Here is a 19,116-nt window from a genome sequence, read left to right on the forward strand (position 1 = left end):
GTCAATTAATTTCCAATAAACGATTAGGCCACAGGTAGACAGGATGTATAGACCTAATAAAAACTGCGCAGATTGTAATTGTAAGGGTTGACAATTTTTTAAGTCAGAAATTGGAAAATGGTTGTCGGTCATTTGCAAAATTTGTCAATGACCGGCATTTTTGACCGTTTCCGGACCCTTGGTGAGTACTCATCCCTAACAAATCAATAGATAATAGATTTCTTTTTCCACAGGTTTTTCTATAATAAAGTTTATAAAATTAGTCGTTTTTGTTTCTTCTGTTGTCAGTTCAATGGTTCATTACAATATTTTTTCTTAATGTAAATAAAATATTTTGCAGGGTGCAGACTGCTACGACCACGAGGTCAAATATAGAACAGTTTAGGATATTATAGTAATAAATATGGTATCAGCATACAGGAAAATGAATCAAACATTGAACTAGGTAGGTGTGACATGCATGATTACAACCTGAAAATTGTTTGAAGCATTTGAATTGCAATATTCTGGGGTACCGCTTAAATCCAAATTTTTGTGTAGCATATGATTCAGATCCAAATCCAACAAACCAAAATAAGAACAAGAGGTTCTCAAAGAGCCTGAATTGCTCACCTGACAAACCATACCCTACTTAGCAAGTAAGTAATGGTATCATGCTTTGTTACCATGTTTGACAAAAAATTGTTGAAAAAGAGCATATACTGAAGAATTCTGTAAGTACAAAAGAGTACCTAAGGTACTGTAAAATGTTGGAAATGCCTTCAAAGTGTTTTCAGAACCTCTGGAAAAAATTCGGGCAGGGGTCCCCCTATGCCCTGTTATTCCACCTGGTCTGAGGAGGCATTAGCCCGGTATAGATTTGCTGAAAAAGAACATCAAATGAAGTTAAACCATGGCTTTCCAACATTTTCATCATCATCATTCATATCAGGACACCATGTTTAGCGGAAAAAAAACCACCAAGAACAATCTTTCATCATCACCATTCAACATAAAACACCAAGTTTCCTAAAGATGGAATCTGAGCAACTAGTGAAAATGGTCGTAAAAAAAGGCCACCTAAAAAATTATATTCAATACTGCCTGTCAACTCAGAATATCATGTTTATCTTATGGGTAGCTTTCATTTTCATTATTCTTCTATAGTTGAGGGAAAAAAACAAAAAAATATTTTGAACCCTATGTTCTATTTTTAGTAATGACGGCCATGTTTTTTAGATTGATGAAAAATTTTAAATGATAAGTTTGTGGAGGAAACTCTAAAAAAAAAATTATGTCAACTTTTATTAAATTTCGTTGCAATTGGTTTCAGAGAGTTGTACACATTAAAACAACAAAAAAATCAGTTTCAGGGGCCAAAAATCCTACCACAGGCAATAATTCATTTAGAAAATTTTGGCAAAGGTCCATCTACTCATGGTAAACAATATTACTCTCCATCACAATTTGGCTAAATTCAACAGCATTTGAGTTATTTGGAAAAAAAATGTATTTCAACCCATTTGTTCTATTTTTAGTAACAGTGGCCATCAATCAAAAATCCAAATGGTCATTTTGTGCAGGATACCCAAAAAAACAGTAATACCAACTTTCATTAAATAGTGTACAGTAGATTCTGAGAACATTTTGAAAGTAATGACATCAAAAACAGCAAAAAACATCCAAAAAGGGCAATAACTCCAATAAGGGTCAGGTCTTACTAACCATTTCCAGGTAAAATGGCCACCCCCCCCCCCCCCCCACCTATGTAGTACCAAAAACACACTGAACCTAGAAATATAAATTGTCTGTGCATTATTTGTGTGTATTCTGATCAAAAGTAGTAAAAAAAAGCTGAGAATGTGTACTTTGAAATCATATTTCTAATTAACTACAAAAGTGTATGAATATTGTTTACACGTGTGAGTAATTTGCCTCCATGCTGTCAGTTGTAAAAATGTTGATTTTCAGTATTTTTTATTGAAGTAAATTTTGTGAAGAATTTCTATGGTCATCGTACCATTAGAAAAATGATTTTGAAAGCCTTATTTTCCAACTACACAATAGTATGCAACTTTAAGGTGTCATTTGTCCTGGGAATTCACAATGAAACATTGTAAATTATTGTTTAACATGTAATGTAATGGAAACGTTAGAAGATCTTCACAAAAATAACATCACAAATAGATTTCATCATAGTGAACACTTTTACCCCAGTCAGAATTTGGTTTAACTTAACGGTTTGGGAGATATATGCATAAAACTGTTGTCTGACCCCTATGTTCTATTTTAGTAACGGCAGGCCATATTTTTTCACTGATCAAAAATCCAAACAATCATTTTGTGCAGGATACCCTAAAAAACAGTAATACCAAATATCCTTGGATTCTGTCAAGTAGTTTCTGAGGAGAAGATTTTTGAAAGTAATAACATCAAAAACAGCAAAAAACGTCCAAAAAGGGCAATAACTCCAACAAGAGTAAACAGATCTTCACCAAAATTACATCACAGATAGACCTCATCATGTTGAACACTTTTACACCAAGTCAGAATTTGGTTAAATTTAATGGTTTTGGAGATATAAGCAAAAAACTGCTGTCCCAACCCTATATTCTATTTTTAGTAACAGCAGCTATGTTTTTTCACAAATCAAAAATGCTAACAGTCATTTTGTGCAGGATACCCTATGAAACAGTAATACCAACTTTCATTGAATTCTATGTAGCAGTTTCAAGGAGAAGATTTTTGAAAGTAATAACATCAAAAACAGCAAGAAAACATCCAAAAACGGCAATAACTCCAACTTGGATCAACAGATCTTCACCAAAATTACATCGCAGATAGATTTCATCAAGGTGAACATTTGCCCATGTCAGAATTTGATTAAACCTATCGATTTTGGAGATATATGCAAGAAACTGCTGTCTGACCACTTTGATCTATTTTTAGTAATGGTGGCCATGTTGTTTTAACAGATCAAAAATCCAAATGGTCAATTTCTGCAGGATACTCTATGGAATAATCATAATAAGTGTCATCCAAATCCATTCAATAGTTTCAGAGGAGAAGATGTCTGAAGAATTGTTAACGACGACAACGACTGACACCAAGTAATGGCAATATCTCACATGGCCTATAACCAGGTGAGCTAATAAGGCAGGTTGCAAGGTCAGAAAATTGGGCTCAGCTAATTATAGTAATCTCCAAGTGATCTACTACAAAGTTGTAAATCAATACAAATCTGACAAATAAGGAAGAGTTATAAGCCAACAGGGACAGGTTAACAAACAAAAAATGGAAAGGAAATTGATGAATAGAGAAAATTATTCTTATAACAGACCAACTTATTCCTAGGGTAAAATGAATATTGTATAGTTACCTATTAAAGCTACTCTGTGCCATATCAGCAATAAACCTGCTATCATTAATAACCTGCGCCATTCTACCTAAAGCTTCACCAGCTGCACATCTTAATATCGGATTCTGACTTCCTAAAGCTCCCTGCAAAACAATCAACTCACATCATAATATAGGATTCTGTATACATTAGTTTGAGACTTCAGTCATAGGTTAGAACCACTTACTCCTCAAAGCTAATAATACCATTCTATATAAACTTACCAATATCAGATTAAAAGCTGCCTTTTTTACTTCATCAGGACCCACACTAGTCTTTGTATCAGATAGACTCTGAAAAATATAATCAACTCATAAGCAATTTTTTATAAGAAAACACAATTCAAATGAATGTGAAAAACAGATCTTTGCATAGGATGATTGGCTTTTCAAAAGTAACATGTTATGTATGATTTTTTGAGATACATTTCAGATGGCCATACACCTGGTTTTTCTTCTCATACAATTTCTATCCACAGTAATGATGTACAAGGTTGAGTCATGGTCATGTAAACCCTTCACTGTGCCAGTAATGATGTGCAAGGTTGAGTCTTGGTCATGTAAACCCCTCACAGTGCCAGTAATGATGTACAAGGTTGAGTCATGGTCATGTAAACCCCTCACAGTGTCAGTAATGATGTGCAAAGCTAAGTCAATGTGAATCAACATGAATTTTATTTTTTAAACATAAGGTATAATCCATGGATATACAAACCTTCAATGAGCAGAGGACAGCAGTAAATATATTCATCTGTACAGCTTGTTGTCTGAATGACTTAGCCTGTTTAATACACTCATTGAAGTGTTGTAACATTTGAAATCTGTGTTTATGTGCGACTCGTGGGAAGACTAAGCCATATAACTTTACAGAACTGTCAATGACAGCTACACCCAGGGGCAAAGGTCCAGGTACAGGGTCACTCTGTAAAATAATTGTCAGATTTTAGTGATGAAGTAAATATAAAAGACAATTGTTAACCCGAGTCAATAAATAGCTTTGCTGAGCCCAGTTCATTATGGACAAAAAAACTCATTTGGACACAATATTGCACAATATTTGGAAATTCAATTTAAGTACAAGGTTCTGCTTCTGGGTGCATTTATTGATCACTTTGTACCTCATTATCTCAAAAACAGTAAATGATGGGGTTAATTTGGTAAGCACACTTGTTAAAGCTCTTGTATTAAGGATGGGATTTTCATATGAAACCCTTAAAATTCATTCCAAAAACAAAAAAGTCAATTTTTGGGGGTGTGGTCCCCTTTGGCCTCTTATAACTGGAAAACCATAAAAGATATCTGAAATATGATTGAAAATGCAGGCAGGGATTTTCAAGAGGAATCTGCTAAAAAAAAATTCAAAATCTTACCAAACTTAAAAGGACGATTTTTTAAGGCATGGCCTCTTTTGGCACCTTATAATTCGCAAACTCTTGACAGTTATCTAAAATCTTATTGGAAATGCTGGCAAGGATTTTCATGAAATATAATTTTTAATTTTTTCTCAAAATCAGACAAGAAAAAAATACTTGTTTCTGGTCCTTTTGTGGCCCTTATTATTCAAACTTGGCTCTATCACAACCCCAAAACTCAATCCCAGTCTTCCTTTTGTGGTATGGCACCTTGTCATACAATTTCAAAAAGATTCAATCACTAACAGATAAGCTATTGTCTGGATATCAGGAAACTGCATGTTTCTGGTCCCTCTTTTAGGTCCCTAATTTCAGTAAAGTTTTTACCCCAAAAATCAACCCAAGTCTAACCATAATGTGGTATAAAATATTGTGGAACAATATCATAGACATTCCTATGATTTTATTAGAGTTACATATTTAAATTCCATGAAATGTTTGTTTTAGGCCCCTTTATGCCCCCTAATTCTAAAATGGTTAAGTCATAAACCCCAAAATCAATACCAATCTTACTTTTGTGGTTTGGAACCTTGTTATAAAATTTTATTAAGATCAACCGACTAATACTCAAGTTAATGAAAACCAAGGATCTGTGGACAACGACAGTGCCATACCAATATACCACCACAATTTTTTGCGGTCATATAAAGATACTATAGATGAGCTATTGTAGATGGTCAAGTTAATCTACATTACATCCTTTGTAATGTCAGACCTATTTTAGCCTAAGTTCCTCTAAAATTTATTTATTGGGAAGATCACTTTGTTATAATAACTTGATTTTGTCTAAATATCACAGAGCATTTATACTCCTGTGGTCATTTTGAAACAGTTCTGCATAGTCCATCCATTTTACCAAACACTTTCAGTTTATGAAAAATATACATGAAAATAAATGTATTTGGCAGTAAATAAATCCTATGTTTAAATTTTTTTGTGGTTGTATAAAAAAGTTGTAGGTACTATGTTTAATGTTAAGTAACAGCCACATCAAACAAGACAGCCATGTATATTTCTATATTCAAATTATATCATGATGATCTTAAAATAAAAATTAGAAACATCATGTTATTTTTTTATGGACAATGGTTCCTTGATTTGGGCAATTTCAATCAAAACCTCAGTTTTCTAAAATAAGGATCATGTCAACCATAATTTGTAATAAAGTGACCACTCTGTATAGTAAATGATCTTTTAAGTGTACTCGAGATGTTCATGTCTGAAGACCTAAATGAAATCTACACTGCCCAGTTTGTTAATAGGGCTTATGCCATAAAGTTATGAACTTATTTAATAAAAGAAAATAGGGCAAACTTACCAATGGACATGTAAAGAGAATGTGAACCACTTACCAATGGACATCTTATATACAGAGAATATGGATCACATACCATTTATTATGCACATCTTATATACAGAGAATGTGAATCACTAACCAATGAACATCTCTATCTCATAGGAGCCTGAATTGCTCACCTTTTAAAGTTTGTCTTTCAATTTAACAAGGAGTTGTCCAACAATTTTGACTCAAGAAGACTTTGGTAGGACTATCATAAGAATCATTTCGGTGATTAAAAGTTTCTTTCTATCTATTATAGTTTCCAAGATATTAGCTGAAAAAAATGGTCATTTTTCATCTTGCAAGGGCAATAAAATCTAACAAGGAGTCGCTTGACAATTTTGATCCATGGAGACTTTTGAATGCCTTATAATAAGGGTCATTTCAGCAAATGAAATAGTTTTGCTAAACCTAATGGTCTTGAAGATATATGCAAAAAAATACTGTCTAGCCCCTTTGTTCAATTTTTAGTAATGATGGCCTTGTTTTTCAACGGATCAAAAATCCCTACATCAGTTCTTTGTAGAATACCCCAGGAACATTCATACAAGTTTGGTTCCAATTGGTCAAGTAGTGTCAGACAAACAGATTTTTGAAAGAAATAACATTAAAAATACCAAAGGAAACATTGAAAAAGGGCAATAACTCCAACATGGCTCAACAAAGTAAAATGAAAATTTGACCACTGATAGATCTCATTACGCTGAACACTTTTACCCACATCAGAATAAGCTAAACCTAATGGCATTGGAGATATATGCAAAAAACTACTGTCTGACCCCTATGTTCTATTTTTACTAACTGCAGCCATGTTTTTCAACAAATCAAAAATCCCATCCCCACATTAGTTCTATGCAGGATACCCCAAGGAACATTCATATCAAGTTTGGTTCCAATTGGTCAAGTAGTGTCAGAGAAGAAGAGTTTTGAAATATTGTTAATGATGACAATGGATGTCAAGTGATGGCAAAAACACACTTGGCCTTCAACCAGGTAAGCTAAAAATGTGGATCACTAACCAATGGACATCTTATATATACAGAAAATGTGGATCACTAACCAATGGACATCTTATATATACAGAAAATGTGGATCACTTAACCATGGACATCTTATATACAGAGAATGTGAATCACTTACCAATGGACATCTTATATACAAAGAATGTGAATCACTTACCAATGGACATCTTATATACAAAGAATGTGAATCACTTACCAATGGACATCTTATATATAGAGAATGAGAATCATGTTCTAAAGCACCAGAACCAGAGGCACTGTTGGGTTGTAACTGAAAATTAACAAGTTGTAAACAAATAATTCTTATACTAACATCAACAGTAAAAGTAAAGTGTTGAGTATTAAGTTACCACAAGATTTCATAGCAAAAAGACTCAAAATTGTCACTTGTATCTTAATTAATGGTATATCCACACATTCTTCAAAAAAAAGAAAACCACCATGCCAAATTCATTGAACATATAAAACATGTATAAAATTTTCTTAAATGCAAGACCATCTACATGTTTAATATATAACATGCAACAATCTTTATTGCATGCAATATCAAAACACAATTTTTCAACAAAAAAATGTTTTCATAGAATTCACAGTCTCATCTAAAATTGAGTTTTTTTTGTAAGCAATGATATCTAAACTGAGCATACATTTTAGTCAATTATTAAAAACTGCATTACAAATGAAAATTCATGACCAAGTTGCAAATGTGTTTAAGAAAACTAGATGCTTCCTAAACCATAAACTAATGAGTTCTTGAAATGTACCAGTAAAAATTATTAATCTGTAGAAAACTATTTCCCAACCTTGGAAAAGATGAAGATACAGTTTGGTGGTAAAAACTACAATAAACTTAGAATTTGAAAACATAAGCAACTTGGCTGAAGCCATGCGGACATTGATTGGTTAGTTGTAAGTACTTACTACACTGGGATCCACCTTACGCTCTGGTTCAAACTATAATACAGCAATCCTATATTATCATCAAACTCTCAATAACAATGAGACTGTCAATTCTACTGAACATATTTAGACGCCAATATAAATTTGACTGACATATGTATTCAACATGAATTCTACCAGAGATATCTACCTCCAGCATAATTCTACTATATAAAAATGAGTTTCCACAGTAAGTTTTTGTTTAAAATGCTGCATGGCAAAACAAAAAGCAAGAGAATTAATAATGTATGTAAAAGCATCTAAAAAAAACTGATACAACTATCAATTTTTTTATTTGAAAATGTGTCAATCAACTCAAAAGCTGTTTTTCTTAAAGCAATTTTTTTTCAAAAAAATTGAAAAGCTTCATGTAGCACAGCTTGATACCACTGAAGACTTTGAAATTCATACAGTTGGGAAATGTATGGACAAATCATTGAAGCTCAACAATTGAGCTCTGAATTTGAATTGTAATTAAAAATTTGACTTAAAAAAAGATTTTGACCGGAAGCAAGGGCCTCTTTTGGCTCCTCATTTCTTAACAATTCAATACAAACTACAATCCCCAAATTAATGTTGGCTACTTTTAATGATACAGGATCTTGTTGTACAATATTAAAGAAATTCATTCTCTTTTACTCAAGTTTACCTAAACAGCTCAAGTCACAACCCATAAATCATTCCCAATTACACACACTTGTTTCTGGCCCCTCTTCCTAAGCTATTCAACACCCAAAATCACTCCCAGCCTTCTTTTGATGATACTACACCATGTATTACATTTTCAAAGAGATCCATTGGTATTTACTAAAGTAACTATTCAGACATCAGAAAATTTGTTTCTGGCCCTCTTTGGCCCATTATTCCTTAACAGTTCAAGTCACAACCTGAAAATTCAATCCCAGCCTTTCTTTTGTGGTATGGTACCTTGCAATACAATTTCAGAGCAGCAGACAACAACAGTGCCATACCATTATACAACCAAAAATTTTTGTGGTTGTATAAAATACATAAACATAATTTCTTTAACATCAAATTAAATGTATCATAATGTTTTTCATTCTAAGATACATAAATAAAGGAACAGCATTCTAATTTTCTAAGACCAAGGGCCGTAACTTCCATAAAAATCATTCAACTGTAACCAAAGTCGATCCTAATCTGTAACTTCTCATAGTTAGACTACATACAAAATATAAAATCAATTGTATAAGCATTACCCAAAAAAGTGAGGAAAACTATAAATTCACCGAAATTTTCTATGTCCAGGGGCCATTACTACTGTAAAAATCATTCAACCACAACCAAAGTTGAACTTAATCAGTAACTGTTCATAATAAGGCCACATACCAAAAATCAAACTTATTTGATAAATGCATTACAAAAAGAAGTGGGGAAAACATTGACAGCTGAAAGACTGGCAATTCCACGTCCCGTTGCCACACATCACAGGGGACAAAAAAATTCTAAAAATCCTGAGGCTAAGAAAGCTTAATAAAAAATTTAATCAGTGAAAATTATAAAAAAAAACTATACACCTACACACAAGTTTTTAGCAAGAAAAGTCTTAGTGAACAGGTGTTAAACTTATTTATGAGTGATACACATTTCAGCCAATTTCCATGTTTCCATAAAACCAAGTTTGTTAATGATGTCAAAGTGAATTGAAACACTACTGAAACAGATAACTGATCTTGAAAATGTTTTTTTCACTCATTAGATAAGAGCAAATGCATTTCAAGTAGCAGCAAAATTATCAAGAAACTGTGATGAGAAGTTCAGAATAGTTTAAATAATATTTTTAATATAAAAAGGGTAAAACAATAAACCCCTTCTCCTTCAGAGAAAGTAAAAAACATGGGTAAACAATAGCACTTAATTATGAACACTGTTCCTGGAATCAATAGTCCAGATTTTGTTGTATATTTCAAACATGAATTAAAACACTAAGCAAGCTAAATGCACTTCAGTGACAGCATAGGTAAGTAAGTAAATTGTACTTTGCTTGAAGATGCCAGATAATTGCATCAGCATTATACATACCTGATCTTCTATTGGTTTATGATCTGTCTCCTGTAACCATGAGCCGAGAATGACACTGTCATCTACATGACAGAGAGAGCGTAGAAGTGAAGTTGTTGTATTGGCAGGATTATCAGTCAATGTAAATTCTGCCACTAACTCTCTTAATAAAACTGTATAGGTAGCTGTAGTAATAACACAATCTAATCAGATACAATCTCCCTCCTAAATTTATCTCTATTTCCTGATATTCATCTTTAAACATTAAGAGCCAAACATTTATTGAAATACAAGAATAAACATGAAGTTGCACACATAATCATGCTACACTGGTAAATATTTTTCACATGAAATTCATGTTAATCGAGCTTCACATGGAATTCATGTGAACTTCACATGAAATTAACATGATTTTCACATGAAATTCACTTAAAATGAATTGCATGTGAACAATTCACATGAATTTCATGTGAAGGCTTGATTCACCCGAATTTCACATGAACTCTTGTCACAAAGTTTAATTGCTCAATTTGGGTGAAAATCATGTGAAATTCATGTGACAATCATGTGAAATTGTTTTGCCTGTGTAGGTATACTCCAACTCATACAGACAGCACCCAAAATAGCAAAAACATGTTTGCCCCATGTATGTAATCCATGCATTTAAATTGAAATCAATCCATCTATTGGGAACCAATTTTTTCTTTTTTTGGACAAAATTTAGATGGATGGGCAGACAAAATGATGGATGGACAGACCAGGTAATGAAATTTATAATCCACTCATTGAGTGGGGGTATAAAAATAGATATACACTGGTTTTAGACAATTAATCTTTCTGAACACACAATTTTTAGTTTAGAGGTGACCTAATGTTAAATGCATTACCTTCAAATGTTTCAGGAGGTAAAAGAGACAATACATCATACAGCCTGAGTCTGACCATTGCAGCACTAGCCTTCAGGTGAGACCCACATTGTTTTATCACCCCTGGAATACTGAATTACAACAATATCAATATACAGTGGAATTCAAAGCAATGCATGTTTGCCTTATATCTCTCTTTTGATAGTTACTAATGCATTTTTTATGTACACTGTATACTATCTATGACATATATGTTGTTCTTTCCTAATACAGTTCCAACATTAACTAGAAAAAAGATGATCAGAGCAATAAATAGTCCACTATGTCAAAGTCTGTATAAAATCTTTTACATCCTTATCATGTATTATAAAAGTACATTAATTCCTTGATACCAATATTCTTGAATATGAAAAGAAATACAATTTTGTGGATTCTTGAATTTGTGGTTTTGAGGCATTTAGTATACACATCAATGGGAATCTCCTTTTTCTTGGGAACCAAATTTCATGGTTTGGCCTACCCACGGGAACCACGAAAATTGGTACCCAACGAACAATAGTACTTTTACAGTATATTTGTTACAAAAAAAATCAAAAGTCAACACATTGGAATGATAAAATAAAATGAAACTAAAGAAGAAAACAGATAAAAATGACAGCATTATATTAAAATGCTTCGTTTTTGGCCTCAAATTCTTAAAAAATTAAGGCTACAATCTTGAAAATAAAAACATTTCTCTTGTGATGAGAAAATTTGCATAAAATGTCATACAGATCTATCATAAATGAACATTGGAAATGTGTACACTGTGAGACAACAAAGACAACACCACCATAACAATATACAACCACTGAATTTTCCTTCATTACCTATGTTAAATAATGGAAATTTGACCACTGAATTTTCCTTCATTACCTATGTTAAATAATGGAAATTTGACCTGGGTGAAAATCAAAACATCTAGATTTTCTAATGGAGAATTAAAGTATGTATCAAGTTTGGTCAAAATCTATCAACAGATGTTCAATGTAAGAATATACAGGACAGACAGAAAGACAAATGGTCACAGCTTTGTTGACAAAGTGATAATAAAGTATGTACTCATCAACTGATAAAACTTACTGTGAGAACATAAGTAAAGCACACTCTAAAGGGGCTAACAGTCTTCTGATGACATCTTCAGTAACCAACTCTCGACAGTTCAGTAAAAAACTATACATAGCTGTAAAGATAACACAAGAAATTATGCATATTATTTCACTTCTTATTTTACAGAATATTTAATCCAATCACATACTATGATACCAACTGTGTCCTTATGACCTTATACATTTGATATGCATAAATTTGAAGTGCTTTATCCTGAACAAGATTACAAATTTTAATTTTCTGTTAAAGCAAGTTTATCATATAACTAGGTGTGTGAACACAACACAAATGTCCATGCCTATAATACAATTTTCCTAAGTTCATTAAGGGCATTACTACATCAAAAATCAACAAACCAGAACATGTGTAACTCGTCTTTGTAAACCTGCATACAAAACAACAGTTCAATATTTAAAGGCATTCAGCAAAAAAAGTCTGGTAAAAAACAGGAGGCTCCAAGGAGCCTGAATCATTCACCTGGTTAAATTTTTGCCTTTCAAGGGCAATAACTCTAACAAGAAGTTGTCCAACAATTTTGACTCAATGAAGACTTTGGTAGGAATAATCATAAGGATCATTTCATCAATTGAAAGTTTTTTTCTATCTATTATAGTTTTCAAGATATTGGCTTAAAACTGCTAAAAACATTTTTCATCATTCAAGGACAACAACTCTACCAATCATCCATCCGACATCTTTGATCACTGCAGACTTAAGTAGGCCTTATAATAAAGATCATTTTGGATATTGAAAGTATTTGGCTAAACCTAACAGTTTTGAAGATATATGAGAAAAACCTTTAGTAACAGCCACCATGTTTTTCAACGGATCAAAAATCCCCACATCAGATCTATGCAGAATACCCTAAGAAATATTCATACTAAGTTTGGTTCTAATTGGTCAGGTAGTTTCAGAGGAGAAATTTTTTTTTGAAAGAAATAACATTAAAAATAGAGATGAAATGTCAAAAAAGGCAATAACTCCAACATGGCTTAACAGATTGAGACCAAAATTTGAACACAATAGATCTCATTATACTAAACACTTTTACCCATGTCAGAATTTGGCTTGACCGACAGCTTTAGAGATATATGCAAAAAACTTCTGTCTGACTCCTTATGTTCTATTTTTAGTAACAGCTGCCATGTTTTCAACAGACCACAAATTCCCAAATCAGTTCTATGCAGGATACTCCAAGAAACATTCATACTAAGTTTGGTTCTAATTGGTCAAGTAGTCTTAGAGGAGAAAATTTTTGAAAAATTATCAACAACAATGGACAACGACGATTACTGATGCCAAGTGATGGCAACAATTCACCTGGCCTTTGGCCAGGTCAGCTAAAAATTAACAATAATTTTTCTAATTTAAAATCCAAAACTCCATAAAAAATCAACACAGCGGTCCAAAACTAATACTTGAACTGTAATTCATTAATATACAACTGCATACAAAAAATCAGTTCATTAATCTCAGGGTGTTAAGAAAAAGAGTCAAGAAAACAGGTTATAACTGTAATTTTTCCAAGTTAAAGGGGCACAACTCCAAAATAAAAAAATCATCAAACTGGAACAAAACTGAAACCCGATCTGAAACTCTTCAAATATACACTATCAGTTCAATATATAAGAATATGTGAATTTAATACACACTTGGACTTAAGTTAGATGCCACCAAAATAGTAATCCCAAACTTTTGGTTATATACCTCCTAGTGCTCCAGCTCTGGCCTCTAATGTGACCTGCCATGTAAAAGCATCACCCCGAAGTTTCTCAGATTCCAATTCTTTGGTAGATCGTGGAAATGCATTCCTCCATAGCAGTAACATTCTTGGCAAATGATTCTTGACAACTGGAGTACCTATAAAGGAAATAAGTACAGATATATTAGGTCAAGTAAACTTAAATGGTAGATTCTCATTCAACCTTCATAACAATATAGAGCAGGTGGGAGGAATTTGTTTGTTTTTTATTCCTTACCAGATATTTGTTTGCCTCATTTTATCTATTTCATGTATAGATCTGTTCTAAATCCATAGCCACATCAGTTTCAGAGAAAGATTGTTTTAGTTATCAAGAAATGAAAGAATTGTGTGTTATCTAATACTAGAAACTGACCAGGAAAAAACTACTGGTTTTGAAATTTTTGTCAATTTTTTAGGGGTGGGAGGGGATGAGGGGTAATTAATTTCATTTGGCCTTAAATAAGTACCTATCAGTAAGTAAGTACACATGCATTAAATGATGAAATTTTAAGGCTTACTATTGTACATTTCAAATTCCACAGCTTAGGTGGTTTCTTACTTGTTACTAAGAAAGCTGTTCAAAACACTCAAGAGGGACTAAATTGTCCACCAAAGAACTGGACTGTACAACACACAATGTTTTTAATGAGAAGTAGGCACAGGACAAAGCAGCCTTCTTCATTAATTTTTTTTTCATTTTAATTTATAGAACATGTCTCAATAAAAAACTTTACCAAGTGCAGCATGATATGACTGCAGCCAGTTGAAATTTTGAGGGCCTCAGGAAAGGACCTGTTTTATTGGAGTTATATAGTTAAATTCTATGAAATGCTTGTTTCAGGCCTCTTTCTGGTCCCTAATCCTAAAAATGTTCGGGGCTATAACCCCCTAATTCAATACCAACCTTCCTTTGGTGGTTTGGAACCTTGTCATAAAATTTTCAACCAAGATCAATCAACTAATACTCAAATAATTGCAAGAAAACCAAGTGTCTATGGACAACATCAACGATGACAGCACCATACCAACATATGACTGCAAATTCTTTGCAGTAGTATAAAAAACGGCGAAAAATATTTCAATACTGATGGAAAAATTCAGGTAGGAATTTCCAATGAAAAAAAAATTTCTAAATCAGACCAGAAATAAGAAAATTGATTTCCAGGGTGTGGCCCTACTTTGGTACCCATAGACTGAAAATGCTAATTGCTATTGTAGGAACCTATCTCATCTCTGTTACTCCTCCTACACCACCGAATGGAATTAAATAAAACTTTCATAGAATCTTTATTACATCTTCCATTATGCACCTCCTGATTCAAATTTTGATCTAAACCAATTTGGGGTTTTACAGAGCAAGACATGGACTTTGTCATTTATGAATACAGGGAAATTGGGCGACCCATTTGTTACTCCTCCTATACCACTGAATGGAATTAAAAGGAGGTCAAAATATGCATGTTATCAAATGGGTATCAAGTTACTATCAAGTTAGTGAGCATTGTTCATAGTTTATTTAGTTTTTAAAAGGGATGGGACAAAATCCTCCAAAAAACTATAGGGCCCTCTGCCATGTCACAAGTAACGATATGTTACTTTATTTTTAAAATTTGTTTTACTCAAGTTATAATAAATCAACGTAAATTAACGGATGCCAAAGACAATGACGACAACAACTGGGTGATACCATTATATTCCTGGGAAAAAAGGAATAAGAGGCTAAGATAGCTTTGTCAGCTAATCAAGCAGAACCAAATGTGAAAGACCTTCCTTCTGTCTTTCCTATTAAGTCCGAATAATACCAGGTAGTTTCTGAGGAACTGAAGAAATCATAAATCATAGACAACTAACCACAAACTATGCAGGACTCAAAGTTATATGAGATAAGTTCACATGGACCTCTTGTTGTGGTAAGCAAATAAACATAGTATGTCCCAAGTACAGCCTTCAAATTACGGCACTACCCTGAAAGCTGCTAATTCTATGTAATACTGAAGGAAACCAGCAATTTACAGCACATATTCTATTTTCCAAAACAAGCATGGTCAATGGTGATATCATTAAGACTTGTCATGTCACTCAAAACAGATCGCATCATGGCTAAAATCACAGCAGGCTTATTTCATACTTTTGAGTTGCTTACTTACAGAAGACAATTCTAATATAATTTATTGTTGACTCTCCACATGCAACTCACCTAATGTCATTAATGCTCCAAACAGTAACCATCCTGACTGTGTTCGCTGGAGAGACAATCTGCTGTTCTGTGATGCTGTTCTCAACAATTCTTCTGCCAAACTAAACAGTTGCTGTAAAAAAGGCAGTGTTTGATTAAAATGTCCTACCACCACTTAGGTATATTTAAACATGCACATGTACCAGTATCTAAAGATTGTTAATCAGATATACCCAGTGTGCCTGCACTAATCCATGCAATAATTAGACTGAGAATTGACCAAAGTTAAAAGTTTAAGTCAAACTGTTTAAATGGACTTCCTCACCTTCCTCACCTTCTTGATGATATTATTACATCAGTAGTTAAGGATGATAATGAAGTATGACAATTTTACCATGATTCAAAACCAGACATTCTACTACAGCTGACCGTCATCATATTAACAGCATAAGTATGTTTAATAGAGTAATCAAAGGAACCAAGGTTATAGAGGTAATCAAAGAGTAATCAAAGGAACCAAGGTTATAGAGGTAATCAAAGAGTAATCAAGGGAACCAAGGTTATAGTGGTAATCAAAGAGTAATCAAGGGAACCAAGGTTATAGAGGTAAGAGTAATCAAGGGAACCAAGGTTATAGAGGTAATCAAAGAGTAATCAAGGGAACCAAGGTTATAGTGGTAATCAAAGAGTAATCAAAGGAACCAAGGTTATAGAGGTAATCAAAGAATAATCAAGGGAACGAAGGTTATAGTGGTAATCAATGAGTAATCAAGGGAACCAAGGTTATAGAGGTAATCAAAAAGGAATAAAGGGAACCAAGGTTATAGTGGTAATCAAAGAGTAATCAAGGGAACCAAGGTTATAGTGGTAATCAAAGAGTAATCAAAGGAACCAAGGTTATAGAGGTAAAGAGTAATCAAGGGAACCAAGGTTATAGAGGTAATCAAAGAGTAATCAAGGGAACCAAGGTTATAGTGGTAATCAAAGAGTAATCAAGGGAACCAAGGTTATAGCGGTAATCAAAGAGTAATTAAGGGAACCAAGGTTATAGAGGTAATCAAAGAGTAATCAAGGGAACCAAGGTTATAGCAGCAATCAAAGAGTAATTAAGGGAACCAAGGTTATAGAGATAATCAAAGAGTAATCAAGGGAACCAAGGTTATAGCGGTAATCAAAAGAATGTAATCTAGGGACAAAGACCAGACATAGAAAACAGACATACACAACAAAGAACATGAATGAAAAGTTTGACAAGTTAACTTTGATAATCAAAACTACAAATACTGTGAGTAAAACTCACAAAGTATACTTCATGCCACCCACATATTTTAATGCTGACTTGAATCACTGAAGCTTTATAAAAATGGTTTGAAGTGGAAAATTGTCTATAAACATGATAAAACTCATTTTCACAGACTTTAAGTAATAGGAAACAGATACGGCTTTCGAAACTGCTGAAAAATTAATAATGTCATTCTTTTCTTAAGTTTAAGTGATATAATCATGATGATATCCACGAACTATAAAGATAACAACAATAATTGCTAAAAAAAAACTTGTTTTCTGATAACTGACAAAAAAACATAAGTGTCACCCAACCGACCCTCATTTTATCACAGTGACCCTAACTTTTTTATCTGCAATTTTCTGAAATTCCTGAAATTCCCGCTTTTCCATCACCAGTACCAGTATTTATCGTATTAAACAACAATGGCAGCCTCCAGTGCCAGCACTGCCAGCATTTTGCTGCCAACTTTTAAACAGTGCACCCATTTAAAAGCAGACAAAAATGTCATAGCTCAAGTTAGCAAATCATTAAGTAGTCCTCAGATAGGATCAAAACCAAAGCCTTCCAAGGTCAGAGCTGTGCATAAGGGAATTTATAACTCCTGAGTTTTTGAAAATTCTCAATTTTATCACTGTAAAATTAAGAGTATATATTGCAAAGTAAGTACCGAAATAATTCATTATATGCATGTTCAATGGCAACTTGTTGGTTCTGACATATACATGTATATGTCAGTTCTTTTGTGTAATTGCCTGTTGTATCAAAAACTGCAAAACTGTCATATATAAAGCTATTTAATAATGAAAACAAATTACAATTTAAACAGAAAACTAGCTGATAGACAAGCGTGTGCACCACAACAGTGTCTCCTGTTTTTCTCTTAGTAGCTTGTGATATCATTCAGATCATCTACACTGTGGAAGGAGATTTTGTTTATAAACACAGAACATCAGTACATTTGGTTTAAAAATTGCAAACCACTTGCATAATTCAGGATGCTTAGATATCATACTGACCTTTCCTTTAGCATGTGGTATGCCAAGAGGGCACTGGTATATTCCCCCTAAAAGGGAAGCTATAGCACTGCTGTACCCTGACACAGCTTCAGGTGAACTTTTCAACTTGTCCATTCTTTCTACACATCTATCCAAAAGAGGTGTAAGTTGTGATGGAAGGGCACGCGCTATACATCCTAAACACCATGATGCAGACAGTCTTGAAGCAGGACTCGGATGTATCAATACAGACACTACTGGCTCTATTATACCTACAGAATTTATCACTATGGGTTAAAATAGTTACTACTTACCATTACTAAATACGTTGTGCATCAACTATTAAAATGTCAATCTAAGTAAAAGTTTCCTTATACTACTTATAGCATATATCTGTGAGAACAGTGATTTTGATACCCTCTCCTGTGATACTGAATCCAAAGGGTTCCTGACTAAATACAGCCCATGTATTATACCCTTCACTTCACCTAGATGTAGATGTGAGATGACAATCACAAAATATCTTTCGGATGTATTTTGTTCCAATGCCACTGATGAAAGGCAACTCCTCAAAACATGTATACAGCTCAAGGGAATTTTAAATATGATACGAGTGATATTTTTGTATTCCATGAAATTATTCAGGTACTTCTAAAAATGTGGATGTCTTCGGCCTACAGACATACAAATAGTTGAACACTGTCTGTAACTTATAAGATACTTTTAAGACAATGATTCAACTATGCTATCAGATAAAATTGAAGTAATTTTAGAACTTCAATGATCCTT

The 19,116-nt window shown here is 33.3% G+C and overlaps 1 protein-coding gene across 4 annotated transcripts in view; it reads right to left on the reverse strand.

Moving 5' to 3' along the window:
• Nucleotides 1-19,116, reverse strand: part of LOC148623358 (HEAT repeat-containing protein 5B-like) — an 86,680-nt gene that overhangs the window by 44,615 nt on the left and 22,949 nt on the right. For 3 of the 4 annotated variants that reach the window (XM_088565164.1, XM_088565163.1, XM_088565166.1), the window contains 11 exons: nucleotides 18,349-18,599; nucleotides 16,066-16,177; nucleotides 13,832-13,984; nucleotides 12,098-12,197; nucleotides 10,997-11,106; nucleotides 10,131-10,294; nucleotides 8,070-8,102; nucleotides 7,345-7,419; nucleotides 4,091-4,297; nucleotides 3,601-3,669; nucleotides 3,359-3,480 (listed from right to left, as the gene is read on the reverse strand). In XM_088565164.1, coding sequence (XP_088421290.1) covers nucleotides 3,359-3,480; nucleotides 3,601-3,669; nucleotides 4,091-4,297; nucleotides 7,345-7,419; nucleotides 8,070-8,102; nucleotides 10,131-10,294; nucleotides 10,997-11,106; nucleotides 12,098-12,197; nucleotides 13,832-13,984; nucleotides 16,066-16,177; nucleotides 18,349-18,599 — 1,396 coding nt within the window. The remainder of the gene's footprint in view (nucleotides 1-3,358; nucleotides 3,481-3,600; nucleotides 3,670-4,090; nucleotides 4,298-7,344; nucleotides 7,420-8,069; nucleotides 8,103-10,130; nucleotides 10,295-10,996; nucleotides 11,107-12,097; nucleotides 12,198-13,831; nucleotides 13,985-16,065; nucleotides 16,178-18,348; nucleotides 18,600-19,116) is intronic. The other variant, XM_088565165.1, reaches the window with a different exon arrangement.

Source organism: Perna viridis, chromosome 2 (genome assembly GCF_037379345.1).
Source record: "Perna viridis isolate PV_CMFRI_1.1 ecotype Kerala chromosome 2, ASM3737934v1, whole genome shotgun sequence".
Taxonomy (NCBI): Eukaryota; Metazoa; Mollusca; class Bivalvia; order Mytilida; family Mytilidae; genus Perna; species Perna viridis.